Source organism: Phycodurus eques, chromosome 11 (genome assembly GCF_024500275.1).
Source record: "Phycodurus eques isolate BA_2022a chromosome 11, UOR_Pequ_1.1, whole genome shotgun sequence".
Taxonomy (NCBI): domain Eukaryota; kingdom Metazoa; phylum Chordata; class Actinopteri; order Syngnathiformes; family Syngnathidae; genus Phycodurus; species Phycodurus eques.
In genome coordinates, this window is record NC_084535.1 from 9,541,090 (window position 1) to 9,567,771 (window position 26,682).

At 42.4% G+C, this 26,682-nt stretch overlaps 1 protein-coding gene across 4 annotated transcripts in view; it reads left to right on the forward strand.

Annotated features, from left to right (window-relative positions):
* Positions 1–255: 255 nt before the first annotated feature.
* Positions 256–26,682, forward strand: part of akt3a (v-akt murine thymoma viral oncogene homolog 3a) — a 76,732-nt gene continuing 50,305 nt past the window's right edge. For all 4 annotated transcript variants that reach the window (XM_061689625.1, XM_061689626.1, XM_061689627.1 and 1 more), the window contains exons 1-2: positions 256–620; positions 6,723–7,093. In XM_061689625.1, coding sequence (XP_061545609.1) covers positions 7,048–7,093 — 46 coding nt within the window. In that variant the 5' untranslated portion in view covers positions 256–620; positions 6,723–7,047. The remainder of the gene's footprint in view (positions 621–6,722; positions 7,094–26,682) is intronic.

Below are 26,682 nucleotides of genomic sequence, written 5' to 3' on the forward strand. Positions count from 1 at the left end.
TAAATATCAGTGAAGAACTGTGACATGGATGTAATGTGTATAATATTTTACAAATGAGTTTTTTTAACTAAAAAATAAAATAAGATAAACACATAATCATCAGTTCTCAGATGTGTTTATAGTCCACAGGTGAGCCCATTAGTTAACCACGAAGCCGTTTGAACTAAATAGCAGCACCAAATCTCGCGAGATTTGGCTTCCCGGCCCAACGGAGCCGCGCGGGATGTTGGAATGAGATGAAGATGATGCGCTCGAGTAGTCAGTGGTGAGCGAGCTCTCTACAAAAACAAGACTAACACGCGGGCCCCTCAATAAGAACGCCGAGTACCAGTGAACACCCGAAGGTTGGACGCTGGCGTGTCATTTATGAGCGTGAGCTAGAGGATAAAGAGGAAGAGGGAGGGGGTAGGAGGGGGTCTCCGCGTGACGTCAGGAGCTTCCCCCGAAAGTCAAAACAAGAGAATGTTGATGCGGTAACGCCGTAAGGGAATCCGTGAGGGGTGAAGTTCGGGATGTTGGGATTGTAAATAAAACTAAGTCCTAAACCAGGAGGACATCTTTAAGACGAGAGAGACACGCGAAGGAAAACAGAAGTACGAGGACTGCACCTGCTGCTTCAGGTAAACCTAGCCAACAAGCTAACATAACAACATGGCTGTTTGAATGTTGTGCTAGTCTACTTGTTACGATACGGCCCAGATAATTAGGCCGTGTCACGCAACATCAGTGGCAAGACATACATAACACTGTTTATTATAGTGACAGTGGAAGGGGTGCAACTTGCGTCAGGTTGGCAGTCAGTGATGGTGATGATGATGATTTTGTACATCATCATTGAGTAGAGTGTAGCGAGTAAAATGGAGTCCTACCCCACATTTAAATACAGGGGTTCCACATTTTCGGGCAGCTGGGTGGACGACAGTGTTTCCCAACCTTTTCCTCAAAAAATCCCATAGCACATCACCAAACCAAGAGTGTGATATTCTATATATTCTATATTTGGTTGTATGAATTGCAACAGGTGGACTGTCAGTATATGCTGTTGACATAGATGAGCAAAGAATTTTGACAAAGTAAGTGAAATTGGATAATTTCCCACAGCACCCCTAATGATTTCTAGTTTGGCACCCTGGTTGGAACTGCTGTTAGTGTTGAAGAGTAACAAATTTGAATGTAACTCGATTTATTCATTCATCCATTCATTTTCCACACCGCTTATCCTCACTAGGGTCGTGGATGTGGTGGACCCTATCCCAGCTGACTCTGGGCAAGAGGCGGGGTACACCCTGAACTGGTCGCCAGCCGATCGCAGGGCACATGTACAGTGGGTACGGAAAGTTTTCAGACCCCTTAAATTTTTCACTCTTTGTTATATTGCACAAAATGATTTGTTAAAATATTTTTTTATTTTTTTTCCTCATTAATGTACACACAGCATCCTATATTGATGTAATTGTTGACATTTTTGCTGATTTATTTAAAAACAAAAACAGAAATATCACACAGGCATAAGTATTCAGACCCTTTGCTGTGACCCTCATATATTTAACTCAGGTGCTGTTCATTTCTTCTGATCATCCTTAAAATGGTTCTACACCTTCATTGGAGTCCAGCTGTGTTTGATTATACTGATTGGACTTGATTAGGAAAGCCACACACCTGTCTATATAAGACCTTACAGCTCACAGTGCATGTCAGCAAATGAGAATAATGAGGTCAAAGGAACTGACTGAAGAGCTCAGTGACAGAATTGTGGCAAGGCGCAGATCTGGCCACGGTTACAAAAAAGATTCTGCTGCACTTAAAGTTCATAAGAGCACAGTGGCCTCCATAAGCCTGAAATGGAAGACGTTTGGGACGATAACAACCCTTCCTTGAGCTGGCCGTCCGGCCAAACTGAGCAATTGGGGGAGAAGAGCCTTGGTGAGAGAGGTAACGAAGAACCCAAAGATCACTGTGGCTGAGCTCCAGAGATGCAGTCGGGAGATGGGAGAAAGTTCTAGAAAGTCACCCATCACTGCATCCCTCCACCAGTCGGGGCTTTATGGCAGAGTGGCCCGACGGAAGCCTCTCCTCAGTGCAAGACACATGAAAGCCTGCATGGAGTTTGCTAAAAAACAAAACAAAAAACACCTGAAGGACTCCAAGATGGTGAGAAATAAGATTCTCTGGTCTGATGAGACCAAGATAGAAATTGTTGGCCTTAATTCTAAGTGGCATGTGGAGAAAACTAGGCACTGCTCATCATCTCTCCAATACACTCCCAACAGTGAAGCATGGTGGTGACAGCATCATGCTGTGGGTGTGTTTTTCAGCTGCAGGGACAGGAGACAAATGAAGAAAAGATGAATGCGGCCAACTACAGGGATATCCTGAACGAAAACCTTCTCCAGAGTGCTCAGAACCTCAGACCTTTTTTTAAGGTGAACCTTAAGGTTTTTTAAGGTTCAGGTTTTAAGGTTTTTTTAAGGTGAACCTTAAGGTTCACCTTAAAAAAAGACAATGACCCGAAGCACACAGCTAAAATACCGAAGGAGTGGCTTCAGAACAACTCCGTGACTGTTTTTGAATGGCCCAGCCAGAGCCCTGACTTAGACCCAATTGAGCATCTCTGGAAAGACCTGAAAATGGCTGCCCACCAATGTTCACCATCCAACCTGACAGAACTGGAGAGGATCTGCAAGGTGGAATGGCAGATGATCCCCAAATCCAGGTATGAAAAACTGCATCATTCCCAAAAAGACTCATGGCTGTATTAGCTCAAAAGGGTGCTTCTACTAAATACTGAGCAAAGGGTCTGAAAACTTGTGGCTGTGTGATATTTCGGTTTTTCTTTTTTAATAAATCTGCAAAAAAAATGTTTTTCAGTTTTTTTTCTGTCAATATGGGGTGCTGCGTGTACATTAATGTGGGGAAAAATGAACTTAAATGATTTTAGCAAATAGCTGCAATATAAAAAAGAGTGAACATTTTAAGGGGGTCTGAATACTTTCTGTACCCACTGTAAATAAACAACCATTCACACTCACACCTACGGACAATTTAGAGTCTCCAGTTAACCTACCATGCATGTTTTTGGGATGTGGGAGGAAACCCACGCAGGCACAGGCAGACCATGCAAACTACACACAGGCGAGGCCGAATTTGAACCCAGGGTCCTCGGAACTGTGAGGGAGATGTTCTAACCAGTCGTCCACTGTGCTGCCTGTGACGGAATTTGTTTTTTTCATATCACTTCCTCCTCCTAAAGCCTACGCTTGTGTTTTTCTCTCTCTTTGGTCTCTGCTGCAATCTCAAATATGATATATTACTGTATTTTTCCAAATGTGACCTCCAAAGGTGTCTGAGATTTTGAAAATGTTAGACTCATACCTAAACTTTAGTACACTGACTTTTGAAGAGTTTCAACTTTATAGTTTTTGACTTTTTTAATGGAACATTCACTTGTTTTTTATCATATGAAGCGATATTGCCTAAATTGTGCAGATCTGTCATGAGGTAAACATGGTATGGTATGGTGGTTTTTGCACATGGTGTACACATAATGCAACAAACATTTTTTGATTATGCTTTTACATTTCATCATTTTTTGTCATCAGTTTATTATTTGTGTAAAGAACACGTGGGTAATTTAAAAATAATGATCTATGGTTTTAATCCACTTTTCTAGAGGAAACGTTCAAGGGTCTGTTGTTGCATTCATTCAAAATTAAGAAAATCAAAATGTAATCAAATGTCATTAGTTATGTATATTACTTTGAGAAATTAATTGAAGTAGTTACACTACTATTATGTTTTAAACAGGGTAATTTGAAATTGTATCCAACTACATTTCCTAATAAACTTCCAAACACTGACTACTGGTTAACACGTCTGCCTCACAATTTTGAGGTTCAGGGCTCATATCTCAGCTCTGACCTTCCTGTGGGGAGTTTTTTTCCATGCATGTGCTCCATCCACATTCCAAAGCATGTATGTTAAGTTCATTCACCACATCCTTTTTCAGTTATTTGTTTTTTGGGGGGCTTACTCCATTCAATCTGCATTGGTAGTAGCAATGTGACAATTGGCCGCCATCTTTGTGGAATTTTCTAAAAACATGGAAAGAACTCTTCACTTCCAGACCTTTTTCTGCATCATCTTGAGAAATTTAGCATCCTGCTTTCTTCAGCGGAGTCTTGCCTTCCTATCAGATCTTTACTGGAATCTTCCAGAATGCTGTGGTTTGCAATCCAGCCAGCCGGCTACTAGCTGGTCGCTATTGTTAGCAACTCTTCCGCTAAGATGGTGCCTTAAAAGCAGCAGGGCATTAGGTTCCACAGAAAAAATGTGTGAACGGGGGGAATCACTGTATTTGTATAAAAGCAATTAAAAAGTAAATTTTCCATAATATGTCCCCTTTAAGGGATCAGAGAGTGGAATTTCCATTGTAAATGTCGCCTGGCATGTGCTTCCCCTGGCATGGCTGGCGCATCCCGGCAGTAGATATCACCATGACAACTGCCGCCCTAGTGACAGGGGGAACTCCTTGCTCTTCATCTCAGTCATCATCAATTGTTTTAGCCCCTCTCTAAAGCACAGTTTGGACTTGATGATCTTCTTCTAGCAAGCCGAGAAAATGAAAGGAGACATTTTTATTAATATGTGGTTTATTAGCCTGTTACCCACTAAGCTGTGTGTGTGTGTGTGTGTGTGTGTGTATGTTCCCTGGTTAAACCATGACGCTGCAATCCCTCCCCTTGTCTGTGTCGGCGGCAGTGCAGACGCGAGCTGATCCGAATACTGATTCACTCCGACCGCCGCTAGGTAGCCCAAAGTGTTAGCTCAGCCGCCGTACTGCTAATCCCCAATTGAAGCGACGGAGGCGTGGTGCTGTTGTTGTGTAATACAGTGTAGTGTAGCAGGGTGCATTTGAGGTGAGCATGCCAGCAATGCGGGGGAGAGCCGAAGCAGAGAGAGAGAGTGTAACTGTGTGTTTTATGTTTTCATTTTACTGCTATTTATAGCATGCTCTACTCCACAATCCTGAGATCCTCACCCACCTCCCACACGTGCAGACACATTATCCTCCACGCATCATTCGACATGCAGGAATAACACAGCATGCTAGAGCAAGATGAATGAACTAACCAGTATTTGTCTGGCAAGCAAGGTCACGTTCTGTCTGGCCCAGAGACTTAAATGCGGTCATCTGTGCAAATGGCACAGCAGCAGGGCGAGTATGTCCTCACAGGAAATACAGTGGTACCTTGACCTACGTGTACCCCAATTTACGAGCTTTTCAAGTCACGAGCCGTCGCTTGGTTGTTTTTGTGTTGTGAACCAAAATTTTACTCTTGATCGAGCTTGAGATACGCCAGCGCTCGTATGAAGTGAAAGAAAAGGAGCAGTAATGCCCTCGTGTGTGCGCAAAACATTGTATTTTTTTTGAGGGGGTGGGGTTGGGATAGATCAATGGCATTTCAGTGTAACTCAATAAGGAATTTTTTTTTTAGCTATATAAGTGAGTTGAGTTAAGAGCTTGAGTGACTAACATGTAGAAGTGAAATCAGGAGTCGTTTCACATTGGGACTTAAAAGCTGACTTTCTGCTGTTCTTCTGCTATAATTATCATCATCTCAGAGCAGTGTTGTACTGAGCAATCAGGACAGATTCATAAGCATAGTTTTCGTAACTTTTTTTGGCGATGACTGATCAATGTGGCGTATTCGAAAGTGACATCGATGTCTCACATCAGGACTTCATAAAGCTGACTTTTGGGTACTTTACTTTAATTATTATTGTTGAGTTATTGTTCATTTAGCTATTTTGTACTGAGCTGCCAGGACAGAGGACGATGAGACACTTTTGTTAATTTTCTTTGATGACAAGTGACCAACATAGCATATTTGGAAGTGAAATTGGTCATCTGGAATCGTTACTTCACAAAGCTGACTTTCTGGAAACTTTGTGCTTTAATTATTATTGTTGACTTTTCGTTCCTTTAGTTATGTTTTACGAAGTAGCCAGGACAGGCACGCCTATGCCTTTTGTCACTTTCTTTGACAACGATTGACCAACATGTAGCATATTCGGCAGTGAAATCGGTTGTGGTCTCTCATCTGGACTGAAGACTGTGACTGTCCAGTTTTATTTTGCTTTAATTATTATTATTGGCTCACCATTGATTTTGCATCACTTTCCCTGATGATAAGAGACCAACATGTAGCCTGTACAGAAGTGAAATCTGGAGTTTTGTCGCATTGGGACGTCACAAAGCCAACTTCCTGCAGTTTTTCTGCTTTAATTATTATCGTCTCATAGCTATGTTGTACTGAACAGCCACGACACAGGCCAACGTCTCACTTCATCACTAGTTTCTTTGGTGACAATTGACCAACATGTAGTCCATTCGTAATTAAATCGTGAGTTGTCCGGCATCGGAACTTCACAAAGCTGACTTTCTGGTGCTCTCATTATTATCGTCTCATATCTTTATTGTACAGCCAGGGAAGAGACACACGGTTTTATGGTCTGCATCACCTTTTTCCTCTTTTGCCGTCGGTGTTACTGGTACACTTTGGTGAGCTGAACTGTGAACTTGCTGACATTAATGGCGTGACTTTTTTTAGGCATAGGATTAGCACAAATTCCCAGTTTTAAAGTGATTGAATAGCAGAGGATATGAAAAATAAATCATTTTGTTTCATTCCCCCCCCCCCCTTCATTTCATTTCCTTCCAGGCTGAGTCACTGCCGGTGAGAGGAAGGTCTGGAGTGAGAACGGGAGGGGAGGCGTCGGCGGCAGAGGACAAGAAGAAGAAAAAGAAGCGGGGAGGGAGGGAGATAAGCCACAACAGGAGGCACCACAACACACACACGCTGAGTATTTGGTGTGTCGCGAAGACGGCGACTGCGTGAACGGTGAAGAAAGGAAGGAAGGAAGGAAGGGAGGGAGAGTGACGCGAGGCTGGGAGAGCCGCCCTCCTCCTCCTCTTCCTCCTCCTCCTCTTTCACGGCGCTCTGTGGAGCAGGCGTGTAGCGGCAACACACTCTGCGTGAAGGAACCATGAGCGATGTCACCATCGTCAGAGAGGGATGGCTTCAGAAACGGGGTGAGTACGTCCACTAACCTCCCGTCTTCTTTCTGCTCTTTATCATCGTCATCTCTCTTCCTCCTCTCCTCCCTGGCCTGGCCTCGCCGGTGCCGCCACATGTGCCGGTTTGTGATTGGAGCGTGTGAGCACATGGATGTCTGCCGCTCACAGTAGCTTGTGTGTGTGTGCCTGTGTGTTTTTGCTGCGTCTCTTTATTACTATGGGCTTGGTTGGCTGTTTATGTGCTTGTGTGTATGGGAATGTGTATGTGTGTGTGTCTATGTATGTGTGGAGTGTTAGCCTGCGGTCACACTGCTTGCTGCATCTGTCAGGGGCAGCCATCACATACAGACTGTGACATCAAGTTAGTTCTGTTGGGATTCATTGACATAGCTAGTCTGTAATGCTGAATGTCACAAAAGAGTCATATGACACAAGGTTGAGAGGGGTGTAAAGGGGGGGGGCATGGTGGTGGTAGTAGAAGGGGAGGTGGGCAGTGACAACACATCCTGTTTACAGCCTCACTGAATACAAACACAAGGGAAATGAGTATAGTGAAGGGAGGGAGGCCATGTTGCAAAGATGCTACTTCTCCTTTCTGACAACCTCCAAAGTGGAACACAGTTGACGTCCTATGTCAGGTTCATATTTGGGCTCCAGCCTTCCTGTGTGGAGTGGTGTGTGTACCACCAGTGCTTGCGTGGGTTTTCCCCAGGTACGCTTTTTCCAACAATCCAAAAACATTCATGTTAGGTCGATTGAAGACTTCGAACACTGAGCAATGCAGCCGAATGCGACTGAACTGGACACCAGGCGATTGACCTTCGCACAAACCGTCTTGCTGTAAAAGAAAACCTGCATTATCGGGAAACAACATTTGAGGTGCCACATAGCCCTATGCTACTTTAAGATGTTTTTATTGAACCACAAACATGATGCAATTGACAAGGATAAAGCAGATTGCCTTGGCTGCTGTAGTTATGATAATAAAAAGAGAAAGATGAGAGTAGATATTTGAAAGGCTGTTGGTTCCATTCATCGACTGCATGTATGCATTTTGTCGACAAAGACTCTCAATGCTTCGCTTTTTCAGCCAGATACACATATCTCTGGGGTTGGGCAGTATCCTCACATATCCAATACCATCACTTTTTGGGACAACAAAAAAATGGCATGTTTGCTTTGCCATTAAAGGCCTCTTTATACTCCCGCAGCCGACAACGCCCGCATTGCATCACGTGACCGAATTGCCCCGTGCAGTCTGTCTGCATAGTTTGACGCGCACACGTCAAAAATTGTTGCTGTGCGTCGAACGCCGTGTAGACCATCTCTCGTGATTGGTCCGTTTTAGTCACATGCTGTGATGACATACTCGCCGTGCCCCTTGGTTCTACATACCATCTACGCCGCCGCATTCTAATAAATAAATAACCTAAAAAAATTATTGAATAAGAGGGGATATACTGCCTATCACCATTTTCCACAAAAAACGGGGGCTGGTTCTCCCCCCCCCAAAATAAATACATTGAAAACAATCTGTGAATAGCTGAATCAGTGGGTGCCGAACGGCAAGAATGTGTGGGTCCACTGTATTGTAAAACATTATATATACCTGTCCATATACTGTAAAAACTGAATTGGTCCGGCTTGGCAGCAGCCGGCTGGATTTTTGTTGTGAAAGCTCAAGTGCATTACAGCGATAGTGACTCACAAGGCTTAGCTTTTTAGTCACATGTGCATATGAAGCACCCTAACCCTTGTTTTAGTTGTAAAAACTGATGTGATACGACACAGCATTTTTGATTCCCTGTAATATCTGCATCTACCTTGGCATGGCGTTCACCTGCGATTAAATTTTTGAATCACAGTAAAACTTGTTACCAACAATTGGCCATTCATGTTAACTAGTGGTTACACAGATTTTAATGGCCTTTAATGAAATCTTTGAAACATTGCATAATGCACATTTTTGTTCACAATTTAAAACTGTTAACCATTAAAAGGTTGCCTTTTTTGGCAACAGTTCAGTGTCGTTCGGCTCTGTCGCTTGGTGTGTGGCCGGCCTCAATTGTCCATATGTGTGAATATGATTGTTTGTATAAAAGAGGAAAGAGAGAAAAATAAAAACACACTTACCTAATTCTTTAGACACTTAATGAGCTGAAATGATAATTGATAATTTGACTTAGAACGCATATTCTTCCTGAACACGTTTTTGGTTAAACTCCAAACTGCCACTTTAGGGGGTACTTGACAAGTTCAGTGAGTGGTCGCTTCAGTGGTTGTGATGTGGGGATTTCCATGAGCGTCACCCTCCCGCTATGTGACGGGAGCCCCTTGGAATGTGTAAAACAAACTGTTGCACAGGAAGTGACAGAGTGCGTAACAAGACAGCAGGCTTGTGGGTAATGTAGGCCTGCCCTGTTGCGCAGCGGGGGAATTTGTTGGGCATCAAAGTGCTTCTTACCGCATGAGCTGGATCCTCACATAGACACACATAGACAGTACACACAAATGGGGGTGCACACTCTTTTGCCGCGTGTGCCAGCGCGCCGCTGTGATCCTCAGACAGTCGTCTGTGCATATTAAAAAGAACACATCGCCTCTAGTCACGACGCAGTGTTTGACTGAAAGAGAGAAAGAGAGCGAGAGAGAGAGAGAGAGAAGGGGATCCAGGTTGTGGGGCTGGGGGGGTGTTTCTCCGTGTCAGGAATATGAATGTTTGACTGCATCATATGCTAAATCCTGTGTGTGTGTGTGGTACAGGGTCAGGGTGCTGACTCACTGTCCGGGTCGTGATACAGCAAAGACTGCAGTCTTAGTCATTAGATGATGTAGACTGAAAGCGGGAGTGACACCTACGGACTTGCACGGTGAACCTTTTGTACTTTCAAAGATTACTTGTAGTCGCGTTTCCACTGGCGCTGTTCTTTCTTCTTTCAAATAATGCTCATTGTTGGCTTTGAAGGGAGTAAGAATGGGAGGAAGAGTTCTGAAGACGGCAAGTAGTGTAGAGCAGATCTGAAAGAATTATGGTTTCTGTTCATTGTACAGTATGTCGTATGTAGTGCTATGTGATATTATGTTATATAGTACTGTGATATACAGTAATACCCCCTCCATCGCGCTGGGGTTAGGTTACAGACCCCCCCACGATAAGTGAAAATCCGCTATGTAGATATACCCTGTTTAAATACACCCTAGGCATGTTTTTATAGCATTTGCAGCATTGAAAACTTTTTTAAGGTCTTTAAGCACACCTTTAAAACAATACAAACCCATTCAAACATATATAACATATTGAGAGAGAGAGCAAGATCAATGGATAACAGAAAAATATTATACGTTTTTTAAAGATTAATCCCTTATCTTTTACGCACAATGTGAATTTAAGAAGTAAAAATTGTTGATCATATAGAAAAGAACACCAGTTAGTTGTATGTTACTAAAAAAGTCTTGTTTTCTCTTTTGTATTCATAATTGCTCTTTAACGAGCAACCAGTTTATCCAAATACTCGATTGTTCGATAGAATTTTCAGTAGGATATTGGAGTACTTAAATATTTTATGCCTGCAGCCCTACATTCAACTCCTCCGTTATATTGTTGTATTTTTATTGTTTAATAAAACCTTTGATTTGAGGCCCCTGTGCAATTACCGGTAACCTGCAAAAACTTGCTCCTCAAAATTAGAAAGTTGCTCCTCAAATGAAGAAATGATAAGTAAAACTGCTCCTCAAAGAATTTTCTTTATTTCAAGCCTTGCTATGGTTAAATTGGCCAGCCGTTCATTCGCACTCTGGATGCAGAGAGGTGAACTACTCTGCAGGGAGTCTCCAGAAGTCTCCAATGACAACTCAAAAAGTGTCTAGATTTGTTGCTTGTCACTTTTTGTTTTAAAATAGTCACTGGAGTGGTTAGAAAAGTACTCTCTAAGTTAGTAACTTGGCAGGTCGGCTGGACGAAGAGCTGCCATATTAAACTGTGGCTTACTTTGCATTGGCCCAGCAGGAGTGGGGGGTAGTGTTAGTAGTGGCTCATTTGCATTAGACAGGACTGCCCCTTCAAAAACAGAATAATTTCAGGCAAAAAAAAAAAAAAAAAAGGCAACCTTTTAATGGTTAACAGTTTTAAATTGTGAACAAAAATGTACATTATGCAATGTTTCAAAGATTTCATTAAAGGCCATTAAAATCTGTGTAATTCATAGTATAATGGCTCATCTAGACTCAGTACAAATTAAACATTTTATTGTAACTCATCTGTTCATATTCCAAGATTCTCGGCACTTGGTTTATTAAAACAAAGAAGTAATGATCGACGTTTGTTTTCATCAGACAGCGACAATATTGACATATGTATTAACGTAAAATAGACCTATTTACAATGTGTCTATTTTGTGCCCTGCTTTTCCTCCCAAAGACAGTGTTAAAGTTGCAGGTCACACACACCTTAATCATCATTTTATTTATGTCCTACAGAGATGTACAATGACATTATTGTAAATTCCATCTAGAGGGCACTGATACATTTTCACATGCTGAAACGATGTTATGTTTCTTTTGTAGTTTGGTGCTGTCCAGTAAGCCTTCATTTGATCTGAACCAAGAATGAATGTTACTGAAGTAGCTCAATTATTTTTTCCCCACCTTTATAGCTCAGCTGAAGTTATTTTACCATGTTGTAATTTTTGGTTGTAGCTCCCTGCCCTACCAAATAAAGTGAATGATGCCAATGCCTCCCAGATGCACTCTAAGCTCCAGTCATCAGCATACATGGCAGGCAGTGGCTGTGACAGTAGTCTGAGTCGGATCTCTACATTTTTCCTGTGGTGGCTCACAGCTGTCACTCTAGCAAACATTCCGAGGTGACTTGGTGACTTGACGTTTCTCACTTGAGTGGCGAGCAAGCCCCCTGGTTGTCGTTGTTGCGAGGCAGCTGCTTTTTTGCCAAGTCAACACAAATCCATTTTGTGATGGTGGGTTAGTTTACTGTGTACGGCACAGAACACCAAATACCACTTACTCTGCAGGTCTAAATGGCCAATTTTTGGACCGTCTATAGTCACTTTAAAGTGACTTAGATCATTGTGTTTATCAAACATTTGAAACAAGTGCATTCATACGCTTCCCGCAAAAGTATTTGAACAATGATGCCAGTCTATTCATTTTTGCTGTAGACTGAAAACATTTGGATTTGCCATCAAAAGGTGAATTTGAAAGCTCAACATTTCATACGCTACACAGACTTTAGCATTTTTAACACCAATTTTTTTTTAGGTGAGCCAAAGTATTTGAACAGGCAGAGTTCATGTAGATTAAAGTGAATAAAACTTCATTTTTAGTTGCAATCCCTTGGCTGCAACTCACTGACATCACCAAACTTTAGTGTCTAAGCCAATCTCCATACTTAAATTCTGTTGAGCAGTTATACTCAAACCTCTGACACAAAGTACCACTTGAAAAAATACTGAGCGCTCCAAGTACCACCTTCATGACCAAGATTAGAACACAGTACCATAGTAGGTCTAAATGTTCATTAAAATAATATTGCAAGTCATTGTAAAATTATGCAAAGTTTTAACATAAAAGTATGCCTAAATATAGGAAAATTGTACTAAAAAGTTGAATACAATTGAACTTCACTTGGGAAGTGATTGTTTCGTGTACCACTGGAGCCTGAGTACCACTAGTTTACTAGTACCACACTCTGCGAGTCACTGCTATAGAGTGTGTCAAACTCCCAGCCCACATCTGGCTCAGTATGGAATTATATTCATTCCTCAGAACCATTTGATAAATATTGTGGAACTGGCACGTGCACATAAAAAGCCGTAAACATTTGATTGTTTTTCGCAGCGATACCTACTGTATATTTGACACAAACACGCATGTTGGTTCGCTAACGCTGCGAGAGACCTGATTGTCATTTTACTAACTTTAACTCTGGGTGACAGATTCACCGCCTACAACTACAAACAGCAACACTTTTAACTGTTACACCCAAGACTAGATACGCCATCACACTGTAGCAGCCAGGCTAACCGACGTGGCTACGTGTCGGCCATGTTGGGGAGGTTGACGTTCCCATCAGCAGCAATGCATGGACATTGAAATTAAGTCCTAACTTGCTCATTTGTTGACCGATTTTCATGCCGCTTACTTTTTTTGTCAACGGCAAAGAATGTGCTATCAATACACAACATTCGGAAAAAAAGCAAAGCTAAATATTTTTACCTGTGAAAGGTTATCCCAGTTTCCTTGTCTTAATTGTACGGCATTGTACGCAACTGTAGGCAGCACAATGTACCGGAATCCTTGGTCTTTCGGTTTTCTTGCCATCTACACACAAGGAATGCGCTACGACTACGACTCTTCTAGCTTAGCGTGGCCGTAGGCACGCAGCTCAAAAAGGTTGTATCTACTTGTTCATATCCATGGTTACAATATGTCTGTGCAAATGAACACATTAAAGAGGCATGATACCACAGTATGTGATAATTGTGACTATGACAAAGCATGCTAGGAAACACCTCCTCTTCCGATTCCCCAACACTCCACAATATCTTTTTTAATGGCGCAACCGCATTGTGAAGGGCTGATGGCACACAAACTACAAATCCCGTATTGCAGCACGACAGCTGCCTTACCGAACAATAGGCTACCTGTGATCATTCCGTAGCTCTGTCTTCCTGCTGCTCGAATGCTATGTAGCTTTAGCACATACTGTATCTGTGTGCGCAGCTGTTCCTTTGATTAAAATTAACAACACACATTAAAATACCTGTATCTCAAGTACAGAACCTTACCATATAGCTTATGTCACATATCCAGTTCTGAAACTTAAAAGTTTCGATTTACAATAGTATTATTATTATTGTGGGGCGGCAGGGTGGACGACTGGTTAGCACATCTGCCTCACAGTTCTGAGGACCCGGGTTCAAATACGGCCTCGCCTGTGTGGGTTTTGCATGTTCTTCCCGTGCCTGCGTGGATTTTTTTTCTGGGTACGCCGGTTTCCTCCCACATCCCAAAAACATGCATGGTAAGTTAATTGAAGGCTCTAAATTGCCCATAGGTGTGAATGTGAGTGTGAATGGTTGTTTGTCTGTATGTGCCATGCAATTGACTGGCGACCAGTTCAGGGTGTAACCCCACCTCTCGCCCAGATTCAGCTGGGATAGGCAGCACGCCCGTGACGCTAGTGAAGTTTAGCGGTACGGAAAATTGATGGATGAATTGATATTAAGTTATTTGAATTTTACATTTGTTTTGGAATAATATTGTATCTATCTGTATGTATATCTATTTCGATTAACATTTATGTTCAAAGAAGTTTTTGTCTGTTCAATAAATGCTTATTCTGTTCAAGAATGCTTTGAGTTTTGGCCCGCTGTGTGATTGAGTTTGACACCACTGCAGAGCTTGCATTTTATCTGCTAAACAGCAGACTAAAGAGTGTCTTTCCTGGAAAAAAAACAAACAAAAAAAACAGAAAGAGGCTGTGGTTAAAACCTGGAAAAGCATCATAAAAGAAAAATGCAAAAGGTCCAGTGATGCCAATGCTAAAAATGCTACCAGCAAAGCAATGCACTTTTTGAATCAGGTGTGCCCTTAAGCCTCTCTCCTGGATCTCAGGGAAACTCAACTTATCGTAACTCATTATTATTTATAGAGCACCTTAAAAACAACCACAGGTTAAACAAAGTGCTGTACGTAAACAAACAAATGACATAAACATAAGGCAATTGAACATAACATAATTGAAAAACAATAAAATAGTGACAAAGTTAAAAGAATAAAAATTAATAAGAACCTAAAATAAGGGTTAAAGTCTCATGCTGTGTAGAACGCCAAGGACTAAAAATGGGGTTTAAGGGGAGTTTTATAAATGGACCTTGTCTAATGTGCACTGGGATGTCATTCCATAGTTTGGCACTAGTGACGGAAAAAGCCCTATCCCTTCTAAGCTTCCGTTTAGACTTCAGTAGAGTTACCTATGGGAACAGCTGGTCAGCTGGCCTGAGACACCGGGCAGTGGAGGGAGGCCAGAGTAGAAGTTGTCTGTTCCCTCTTACGTGTTCCAATTAAGAGGTACGTGACAGCATTTTGAACCAACTGGAGATGTTTGAGGGAGGACTGGCTGACTCCAAAGTAAAGTGCATTTCAGTAATCCAGTTGAGATGTGATGAAGGCATGGATTACTGTTTCAAAGTGCTTCTCCTTTAAACTCCTTTTAACAAGAGTCTACATTTTCTGTGTCCTCTATTTCACCATAATTGATTGACTATCTCGACACTTGGATCAAGTAGTTGTTGTGGAGGCTTGAGTAAACTTTTGTGTCACCAGTGATGAGGTCAATTTCATGTGTGTACTTTGTTTCAGCTATGGTTGTTTTTTTAAAAGTGCTCTATGAATAACATTAATTTGAGTTGACGTTGTGTAGTGAGACTAATGGCTTTTGTTGCAAAAACCTTATTGACTTAAACCAAGTGTTTCCTGTTTAATGTACAAAACGTCTGTGATGATTTGCTTTGACACATGGGGTATCCTTGTTATCTGAATGTACATGTTGACGAGTTTTAAACAGGGGTTTCACCAAGCATTCATGTAAATATGTTGCGTCAACCTGTCATGTAACTAACGTCTGTCCTATTGCATTAATGTCACTGTTCCTTCCTCTTATCGCAACCAAGCATATTAGACATATCCCCTTTTACTACGCCAATAGAATAGGATTTGTAGAATATGGCATTAATATTCCTAAAATGACATTACTTGATGATCAAGTGTCTTTTTTTTTTTTAATGGAAGGTTGTGTAAAAAGTCCCCATCCATCACATAAAATCCCCCCGGAAACAAAGGAAGTGGCGAGGAACATCACCTCGGCAGAGTACAGTACACTGTGTCCTCAGATGACCGAGCCTTTCAGAGCCCCCCTCTCAACGCACCGCTGAATACTTCCTTCCTCTCTTCATTAAAGCAGAGTGCGCTGTATCACTTTTTTATCTCCCTGAAAGAAAGGGCTGCGCATATGGAATAAATCAGCGCTTTCAAGGTAAAATAACCAATGCTCAGAATCCAGTTCTCATTGGAGAAATAAAGGCCAGATGATTTAAAAGGCACTTTGAGTGACAGATTCCAGCACCCCCGCGGCCCTAATGAGGATAAGCACTATAGAAAACGGATGGATAGATGCTGTAAAGTCTGAAGGACGTAGACAAGCCACAGGTCCCGCTCGTAAAGGACGCAGCGAATATGTCGCCCCTGGTCACCGCCAACACAAGTTACAAGGCTACTTAGGCCCAATTGCGAAGTCTGATGCTGAAGTTAATTTCCGCCCCGGCTGGCGACTTTACCTTCAGTCGGAAAATGCGACATCGCCAGGGTCACAGTCAGCCGCGGTCACCGAGGATACAGTTGCATCCATCGGCGTCATCCCACACAGCAGGCAGGAATGGCCTGGAGATAAGGCAGCAAGAGGAACACCACCACCACCACCATCATCATCATCTTTTTTTGAAAGTGTTCAGATGGCTGACTGTCAATTTGGAGGCTGAAAATGTAAACTTTTGATAATGGCAGTCAGTACGCCAGTAATTAAACTTGCCTGCTTGTACTGCGTGAAGACGTATACTTACGCCGCTGTGAAAACAAGTTTATAGCGCTCTGTAAACCAAGGACCCCCTGTAGTTTCCGACTGGTCACCTATGAAAAAGCAGGACTATTGCTTATGTGTTAAGTCTACTGTATTTCTTAGCCTAACCCAGGGGTGTCAAACTCATTTTTGTCATGGGCCACATTGTGGTTCGGGTCTCCCTTAGAGGGCCGTTATGACTGTGAAACCATATACTGTAAATGTTTCATCGCCTCATCATGTTATTACATATACACAACAAATTGATGAATAACTAGTTTTGAAAACAAAGGTCAAGATAATAGTTTTGTTCAACTATTGTTCAAGTCACTGTAAAGAGGGATTTGGTAACAAACAAATTCTTGCAATATCTCAACATTATTCTTTATTAAATATGACAATTTGAAATTTTGGGACAGATTTCGGCATCAATCATGGAAGTTGACGCAAATGATTTGCTTTCGCACGGCAAATAAAATTACATGGTGGGTCGGATGTGGCCCGTGGGCCTCGAGTTTGACACCTGTGGCTAACCCAAAACAGTGGAACACAGGCCTGTCATTTTGTGTTTGTGCTGTTCAAAACAATAGTCTCTATAGCACAGTGATCCTGCAAAATTGTCACATCAGACGTACCTATCAGTAGATCTGGAGTTTATACACCTGCACCTTTTATAAACAGCTCAGTGAAACAGAAAATTGGTGAAAATGTGTCAGATGTTAAACGTCATACTCTGGTCCGGCTTTCTGGATTGCCCTTACACATGGACGTTGTAAACCATAACCCAAAATAATAATGGCGGAATACTGTGTGTGATTCTGTGATTATTATATTTTATTTTGGGGGTGTTCGTGTTGCTCAAAACAACAGACTGATACCACCTCCAGGGGAGGAAAAATCCCGTCAACATCCTCTCAGTATGCGTCACTGCTGATTTTGTAGGCAGTAAAAAAAGGGGGATAATGAGTGAAGAGCTTTGACAACAAAAGTTTGTTTTCTCCACTGCTACTGGGGCTAGCATAAATATGTAAAATTCTTAAACCAAGCCAATTTAAGCATATTCAGAATCCTTCTTTCCACCAAGTGGTGTGGTTTGTTTCAGTCAAGTACAGTTTTATTTAGTTGCCAATGGAAAGGGTGCCAGAAACCAAACCCTCACACTCTTGAGTATCTTGTCATGAGGGTTCTGATTGCAACGTGGAATTGTGCAGGGCAGAGCTTGACTCACTACTGTCCAGTGATTGCTTTTTTTACACGCTACACAGCCCACGGTGGAAAGGCGAATACCCTGGCATACTGCAAAACTTCATGCAACGTCAAAAACACAAAAGCATTACCGTTTTTAGTTCTGGTCATACCTCATTAAGTACACTTTGCATAATCGCATTAGATCCGATATGATGGCTCTTCTCTTAGGTCAGTAGGTCTTGAGACTGCATTAGAAATGATCAATGCCTTTGACAGCACTGTGGTGTCACAGTCAATGAACCTGTGGGTACTATCACATACTGATATGATTCTATACTGTACTGTGTGTGCTTGTTGTACCAGATTTGTTTTGCTCATCTCCATAAATTCACCCTCATTTGAATGCACATCCTGTCAGGAATACATTGCATTATGCACGGGCATCGCCGTAAACATTCAAAATACAGATGCTCAGTCAGAATGTGTTACATTTGATGCTAGTTCAACATTTCCCTGTATGAAAACTAAGTCCCACTTTGTCCCACTGTTTTGTGTTGTGCAGTTAAAGCTGAGGGTACTGTTCACACATCCCGATTTTTACCATCTTAACTCTTTTTCATAAAGTGAGAGACAAAGACTACGTCTACACTGCAGGGCCAATGATGCCAATTTTTATTTTCATTTATTGTTTTCTTAAATCCTATCTTTTTATACAGTCTTTCACATTACAAAAACAAATGCGGCTTTTATTGTGGATGGAACACGTCACACGCATGTGCACAAAACCGGACATCACATTACGCAAGCGCACAACTGTGAGGCGGCGTGTTGACGGAAATGAATGTGGCCCATCGCAGAGGTTTCATCATTACGCATTTATGATTTCGTGCAACCGAAGCAAACATTTTCTTATCAGTTCTAAAGCATCTTCTTTTCACCACTGGCTATTTTCTGCTGCTTCGTCCGCCGTTGCCGTTTTGTGGCATGTCTGTTTTGTTGAACAATTGTGACATTTGTCGCCTTTTGATGACGTTAGGTCAGATGCGTGCCACGTGAGCGTCCATACTTCACTGCCGTTGGATACATATCTGATTTATATCCACATATGAAAGAGGCCTGGGTCGATATGAAAAAATCAGAACTGTACTGTTTACATTGATGTGAAAAAAATCAGATATGTCACATTGGGCAAAGAAAATCGGAAGTCTCCTGCAGCGTGAACATTGCCTAAGATCTTTGTATGTTGAGTAGGAGCTAAGTTTAGTCCGGGTTGTTAGTGGAAGTTAAAGAGTCTTTACCACATATGTATGTTCACCTGCACTTCTGATGCATTAAAAAAGAAAATAAATCAAATTCTCATCTATTTTTGAGTTTGAAATGATATTTAACTGACTGGTTTTTGGGTGCTTACTATATGCCGCTTAATGTGTCTTGGATTAGAGGTGAAACATTAAATCTGTCATTGCGCACCCTCGCCGCAAACCTCTCCCTCGGCGTCTTCATCTCTTGGGGAACTGTACTGTCGCCACTGTAAATATCAAACTACGCTACTGGGAGGTTCAGCGGGTGCAATGCAGCGAGGCGGCCATTTTGGCTGGGCAAGTTCAGCGGGTTCGCTCTCGCTGGAGGCTAGCAGGCCGGCCGGATCAGATGGCAGTGCCAGGTCTCCGACATCAATCACCAGCCGCCACAGTCTACGCAGTCACCCTCCTCCTTCTCCTCTACCCTTTGTCAACGACACTCTCTCTCCCGTTGTCCCGCTTTACCGTCTCCTTTCCGCGTCCCCTCTGTTTCTCCAATTCGCGTGGACGTACGGGGCAGGCTGCAGACAGGCAGACACTGCGGGCTTTGTTATGAATGGCATCCACTTGCACATCCGGAGGAAGTGTACGCTCCAGTGTGGCTTTACAAACTGTCTCTATTGTCCTGAGAATGACTCACTCCACACTGCAGAGGAGAATGGCAGGCAAACACTGCATGAAAGACAGACAGTTTATGGGGTACACAGGCTGCGGATATTTGCCAATGCAGAAGAGACCTGCAGCGAGTACAAACACAGTTGAAAGACAGTTTGGGCTGTAACGATACACCAAACATTATGATTCAATTTGTACCTTTATTTCTCACCCATGGTTTGAATCACATTTTTTTTATGAATACATTATAATATATACATATTTAGCATACATTTAATTTCTTAATATAATACATTTGAGCGGCACGTGGACGACTGGTTAGAGCGTCTGCCTCAGAGTTCTGAGGACCGGGGTTCAATCCCTGGCCCCGCCTGTGTGGAGTTTGCATGTTCTCCCCGTGCCTGCGTGGGTTTTCTCCGAGCACTCCGGTTTCCTCCCACATCCCAAAAACATGCATGGTAGGTTAATTGACGACTCTAAATTTCCCATAGGTGTGAATGTGTGTGCGACTGGTTGTTTGTTTGTATGTGCCCTGCGATTGGCTGGCAACCAGTTCAGGGTGTACCCCGCCTCCTGCCCCTTGATAGCTGGGATAGGCTCCAGCACGCCCGCGACCCTAGTGAGGAGAAGCGTCTCAGAAAATGGATGGATGGATAATACATTTGTTAGAGTAGTCTGGGCCTGTGTTTTCTTCCGTGCCCCACCTAAATTAATTTCGGGGTGATACCTTTGACTGTAGCGTTTGACGTGACTTACGCCAAATAGTCTGGGTCTTGTTGACCATGCGATTTCCATCTTTGTTCTCAAATTATCCTATACTGTTGACCTAAATGAGTTTTGGAGGTCTGCAATTTCAGGGTTATTAGTCTCAGTTCAACTAAAATTTATTCAGATAGCACTTTAAGAACAGCCTCAGCCGAAACAAAGGCCTGTATGTGAATACAAAAATAGAAATCAAGCATAAGACAATTGAACATCATTTAGAAACAATAAACTATAACAAAGTTAAAACAATAAAAGTAAAATAAATAAGAAACCAAAACAAGGGCAGAGTTGTACAATTGTAGTCTTACAGGCCTGAGGGTCCGCTTTGTGTTGTTGAACAACTAACATTAGCACGAGCCAAATGTTTTGCTGACTCCGGTCAGATTTCAAACTTTAAAGAGGCAACTTTTTTTTTTTATCATCTAGTGTTTGTTTTGCATCATGCTAACCCGTTTTGGACTAGCTTTTGTGTTTTGACCGTGACAATCTATGGCAGATTGTATCAGCGCTTGTTGTGTGCGCCTGTGAAGCGGCAGCCTGTTTACAAAAGCTCCATTACTTTCTTCTTTAATAACTTTTTCAAACTTTTATTCTTTTTGCGTCATGCTAAACCATTTCCACTATCACAGTGTTTTAGCCGTGATCTATTTTTTTCCTTGCGGAGAACATTGTTTTGTCTACAACTCTACAACCGTGAGGAGCTTTGCCGCAGCATGGAGCCGGCCGGCGTTCAGTCGGTGAAGAATGCATCCATAATGAGAGGGATGTGCGCTGGTGATAAAGTAAAGCGAGAGAGAAGACTAAATGAGGCAGGAGATTTGAACTGTTTCTTCTGTATGTGTATTTGTCAATGGAGGCACTAATGGCTGCTAGAAAACTGCAGTCGTTTCAAACTTTAACTCTGTCAGCAAATACGAGTGACGTCATAAAAGATGTGATTGCGGGATTGCAATTTCAGTATCCCGACAACTCATACTGGTTGTTGGAGACTTCATTAATATTCCTCTCTCTCGTCTACTAACAACTTAACACAACACTTTGCATTGTCCCCCGAGACGTGGGTGAAGAATCTTAGCCCGCCATCGGAGCCAACTCACCACCAGGTGGTGTTCCGTTGACAGCTCCGCCCTTCTCTTCACCCGAATATCCAAGACATGCGGCCGCAAGTTCGATGACACGACCACAAAGTTGATCATCGAACTGCGACCTAGGGTGTCCTGGTGCGAAGGGCACGTGTGGACACCCTTATGCTTGATCATGGTGTTCGTTATGGACAATCCGTGGTGAGCACAGAAGTCCAATAACAGGACACCAGTCGGATTCTGAACGGGGGGTCCATTCCTCCCAATCACGCCCCTCCAGGTCTCACTGTCATTGCCCACGTGAGCATTGAAGTCCCCCAGCAGAACGATGGAGTCCCCAGCGAGAGCGCTCTCCAGCACCCCCTCCAAGGACTCCAAAAAGGGTGGGTACTCTGAACTGGTGTTTGTTGCATAGGCACAAACAACAGTCAGGACCCATCCCCCCACCCGAAGGCGGAGGGAGGCAACCCTCTCGTCCACCGGGGTGAACCCCAATGTGTAATTAGACAATGTTAATTAATTAATTAGTTTATTAATTATAATACTTTTGTTATTATTACTTTATTTATTGTTTATTGTTGTTTTTGTAATGTCTGGTCTCACGGCTGCGGTTGTTGCTAAACTTGCTCTATAAATAAAGTTGAGTTGAGTTGGGATGACCTTCACCTGAGAAAATCGTCACACGACACACAGGGAGGTGGCTTGCTGAAGAAATTAATCTCAGTCTAGGCTTGTCTGTGTGTGTGTTTTTTTTTTTAAATTCATTCATTCATTCATCTTCCGTATTGCTTATCCTCACTGGGGTCGCGGGTGTGTTGGAGCCTATCCCAGCTGACTCTGGGTGAGAGGCGGGGTACACCCTGGACTGGTCGCCAGCCAATCACAGGGCACATATAAACAAACAACCAGTCACACTCACTGGAGAAAACCCATGCAGGCACGGGGAGAACATGGAAACTCCACACAGGCGAGGCCGGATTTGTGAGGCAGACGTGTCACAGTGTTTTTTTTAATTTATTTTATTTTTATTTTTATTTTAAATTAACCTAAAGGCGGAAGGCGCGTGTTCTGCCATTTCAAAAGCGACGCAGAGTTGTGTCTTATAGAGTATCGTGATTTTCAGTTTCGACAGGCGTAATAGAAATAGGAAGAAAAAAATACATTATGTTACAGTATGTGTTAACCATAGGGGAAAAAAATGTAGCCATTAAATTGGAATTGAACACTTAGACCTGCTGTGTAAATCCAGCCTAACCGTAAATAGCCCCATTTGGAGTTGCATACTTTTTTTCCAGGTTAAGAACCTACTTTTACCCAGTTGTGCCATTCATATCCAGCTCAATTGCATGTCATTGCCTGGGGAGTCGTCTCCTTTGTGCTATGAGGTAGCGAGGTATTGTGCACACTGTGCCAGTTGTTACAATCATTTGCAAGAAGACTCTTTGCAAAGACCACACAAACAACGGGATGGATTAATGGCCAAAGCGAGTGAATGAACTAATGTGGAGTCTTGTATCAATGAATGAAGAGGATCAATGAATGGAGTGCTGATGGCTGCAGAGGATGTTCAATGAAGGAGGTTGAGTAATGAGATTAGTTTGTAGTTCGGGATCATCAAAGTGCTGACCTGAAATGTTTGATCAATCTGGATGCATCTATGCTAATGCATCGCTCGTGCATTTAGGCTATTGTAAATACAGCCATTTTCCATCCATCCATTTTGTATAGTGCTTGTCCTAATTAGGGTTGTAGGTGAGCTGGACCCTATACCAACTGGCTTTGGACTAAAGACGAGGTACACCCCTGACCTGCCAGTCAATCTCATGGCACATATAGACGAGCAACTATTCACATTCGCATTCACACCTATGGACAGACTTCAATGGTTTTTGGAACGGAGGAAGCTAATGTACCTGAGAAATACCACTAAAGCAAGGGAAGAACATGTCAAATCCACACCGGAAGGCTGAGCCAAGAATGGAACCCCAACTCTTAGAACTGTGAGACGGACATGCCAAACACTAGTCCAGTGATTCCCAACCACTGTGGCATGATAGATCATCAGGTGTGCCGCAGTAAACAATTGGTCCTAATGTTTTCATTTATTTACAGTACTACAGGTAATCTTTATTTGTTCATCTATCTAAACCAGTCACATATATTGACCGTCAGAACAACGACATGCTCTTTCACTAAAGGGCGGTGGGTACAATTAACCTATGTATCCTATCCACCTGTTGCCATTCATACAACTGAATAACTTCGTGGTGTTGAACTAATCAGGTCCAGATTTCCCACTGATAAAGTAAATTCCATTTCATTTTCTACACCTCTTATCCTCACTAGTGTCACGGGTATGCTGGAGCCTATCCCAGCTAACTGCGGGTAGGAGGTGGGGTACACCCTGAACTGGTTGCTAGCCAATCGCAGGGAACATATAAACAAACAACCATTCCCACTCACTTTCATACCTATTGACAATTTAGAGTCTTGACTTAACCTACCTTGCATGTTTTTGGGATGTGGGAGCAAACCGTAGTACCTGGAGAAAACCCAAGCAGGCGCGGGGAGAACATTTAAACTCAACACAGGCGAGGCTTGTTTTGAAACTGGCTCCTCAGAACTGTGAGCCGTATGTGCTTGATTAAGTAAATTTGTGAATAAATTGAGGCGAGATCATTATTATTTCAGTATGTACTTTTTTTGTGACATTTTTGTATGGTGGTGTACTATAAGATATCTGTAATATAAAATAGGTTCCTTGGCTCAATAATGGTCGGGAAACACTGTACTAGTCTACTGTGCTGTCACTAGTCATTTTAACACAAAATAAACAAAAAAAAGTTGTCAAGCACCAGGTTTGATTGACACTGTCCGTCAGGTCCGATGCAATTTGTACACACTGTACTGTATCAAGAAAGCTTAATCTTAAACCGTATCACTGCTTTTGACCACTTAAGATGCCACAGTGATTAGAGCAAAAAGGACAGTGTGTAGTCTAACATGTCGAGGTTTTGTTGGCTGCTTCGCCCAGGCTTTGGGCTGATTAGAGGAGGCAGGTTAGAGTCACTCGCTCAGTTCGCTCCATCTGATTTAGGCCATCAGATTACTGCATGCTGGTTTGCAACAACTGTAAATGTCGGAGCAATTTTGCGGCCACATTGCTTGTGGTTTAGTGATGATTTTAATCGTCCAATTTAAACTTGAGGAGTTAACCAGCCGCTAGGCTATTGTGTTTGGCTTGTGCCATCATTGTTGTTGAATGTTACGCCCGACCTCACAGTTGAGCCGCAGTGCTTATGTCACAGCGGACAGGTTAAAGGGACAGCCCGTCTATTTATAGCCCGCCCACCTGTAATCTGTCTCTTGACGGGATTAGCGGAGCCTCTAGTTTGAGTCTCCTGTGCCTGAGCACAAAAATGTGAATAGTGTGTCTGAGCATTCAGCTCCAATGAATGTATGATCCAAATAATCATTTATTTAAAATATATGCCTGTTACAAACAAGATGGAGTACAATTTGCTAATCTCCAGTCGTCAAGTTCACATAGTGATACCTCAAATTTGTCATAGCAGAAGACACCTGGAAATTATCTGTTTTTGTCTTTCAACTACAACCCAGTGAAGCGGAAGTTTGGCGCAACTGTGTGCGTGTTCACACAGCTACACGGCATCATACAGACAAATAATTAGATGTGTGATATAGAAAACACTGTCAGACAGTGAAAGGTGCTTTCAACACCAGGAGCAAAAGTGGAAGGTGAGTGATAGGTGTTAAACTTCACAACCCATCCCGCGATCGTAGAATTCCCTGACACACAGACGTCGTACCGCCTCTTTTACGGCTTTTATATTGCCTCAGAATTCAGAAACCGTTAATTGTCGACTTCCAACGTTTTGTGCTGGTTCCGTTAAAGCAATATACCATACCGATTTTTAACATGTTATCTGTTTTTTTAAATGTGACAGACCCCACACGATGAGAAAAAAATGGGTGATCTTAAAAAGTGTGTGGTTACTGCTCTTGTAGTGCAGTGTAGTCAGGATGACCCACACAGCACACCACAGAAATAGCCATATCGCCGCAGACAATCGGGACTCTCCTTCTCCAAACCAGATGTCTGTCAAAGTACCAACACTAACCTGAGAGGCAGCTCGATGCCAAGGATCAGCCAGACTGCCGAAACATACAAAGAAGGTGAAAGATTACTAAGTAGCCATTAGCTTATGACTTAACATTAGCATTTGTATTGTCTATACCAAGCATGTGTGTACACTGCAGAACATGTTGCCTGAAAAGGCATTCATGATAATCAATTAAACACAATAAATGTTTTTTATTTCACACTGTACCTGCTGCATCTGGACTGGTTTGCCAAGTAGTTCTAATTTTGTCTATCAGTTCACAATATTCATTCAGTTAGCCGATCATGGGAGCTTATTAACATGTTCTAAGCACCTGCAGCAATTGATGCTCGTGTAAATTTATTTGAGGTTTTCAAATATAAAGCTGTCTTGTGAACGTGTATCATTTACTCCTGTTGTGAAAGGAGAATTACTAACATCAATTCTAGCTCATGGGTTTGTTATTAGCACTGGTTAAAAATCACCCTGTGAAAAATTCATAGGCAAGTTCGTAAAAAAAAATAATAAAATAAAAATTCATCAAGTTCTAAAGGGTGGGTGGTAAAAACACTGCTCCCTCTTGATTGGTCGATGGAGAATAGTCACTTCCGCCAGACAATGGGATCACAAAACGTGCTTAAAAAAAAAAAAAAAAAAAAGCTTAAAAACAAGTAATAATGTACTATTGTTTGACATATGTCATTCATTAAATGAATCTGTTTATACAGTGGATAGAGTAGAGAAAAGAAAATTGGTCTTGTAGTAGCGGAAGCATGAGGTTCAATGAAGCTGTGTGAGTGTGTGGGGTGGGGGTGGGGTGGGGGGAGTACAAGAAAGAGGGCAAACATCTGCCATATTGAGATATTGCTCTGCCGATTGAGTGTTTCCACACAAGATC